Source organism: Acanthisitta chloris, unplaced genomic scaffold (assembly GCF_000695815.1).
Source record: "Acanthisitta chloris isolate BGI_N310 unplaced genomic scaffold, ASM69581v1 scaffold32162, whole genome shotgun sequence".
NCBI lineage: Eukaryota > Metazoa > Chordata > Aves > Passeriformes > Acanthisittidae > Acanthisitta > Acanthisitta chloris.
The window spans coordinates 5254-6055 of NW_008660405.1; the positions used below are offsets into that span (position 1 = coordinate 5254).

The following is an 802-nucleotide window of genomic DNA, read 5'->3' on the forward strand; positions in this document are numbered from 1 at the left end:
CAACCCATTTGTGTCTTGGATTAGTCATCTCCCAGGGCAAACTGTGTTTAAATTAAGGAAACCTGCTAGGATGGAAGGTGCCCCACCTTTTTAAGAAGAAGCTTCAGTTGTATAACTGAAGACTGGTCTTCATTTCTTGGCTGGTAACTTCCTCCTTTCACCACACCTACTGATCCTGGCAGGGGAAAAGAAGCGAGTGGAGACAGCAGACACATGCCAGGGAAATCGTGGGATACTTAGAGTCTCCTACCCAACAAGACCCATGTGGAGGTCCATATGCTGAGGCTGTGTGTTGTCTTCATCTGCCTTTTGTATGGGGTGAAAACAGGTAAGAAAGAAACCATTTGTTTTGAATCCTTTTGTCAAATCTATCACACTTCTCTGTGTTTGACAGAAACAGGGACGTCTCTGCCCTCTGCTTTACAGCTACTGCATAGGGTTTCTCACTAGCAGTACTTGTTTTGGCAAAGCAAATTATACTGGTTACAGGAATCCAGTCAGTTCTAAGAGCTCCGAATGTAAAACCAGGAGTATTTTTCATTATCTTTTCCTCCCTTTGCAAACATTTCTCTTCTGTAAGGACTATCCATTGACACTGAAAATGTCACTCGAAATCTTCAGAGAATAATGATTCCTTTCCAGGGGTGTCGTGCGCGGCAGAGGCGAAGGATGAATTGCCATTTGTGAACAGTAAGCTCCATTTGATATCCTCACAGCCCTACAAGAATCAACCTGTGTAACAATAAACAAATGTACTGCCTGTGTTAGCATACACATGGGAGCAAGTCGAGTTACAGCTCTC

General features: G+C 43.6%; 1 protein-coding gene across 1 annotated transcript in view; it reads left to right on the forward strand.

The window, feature by feature from the left end:
* Positions 1-276: 276 nt before the first annotated feature.
* Positions 277-802, forward strand: part of LIPH (lipase, member H) — an 11891-nt gene continuing 11365 nt past the window's right edge. Inside the window, exon 1 of the mRNA XM_009069802.1 lies at positions 277-328. Within this exon, the coding sequence (XP_009068050.1) occupies positions 277-328 (52 nt within the window). The remainder of the gene's footprint in view (positions 329-802) is intronic.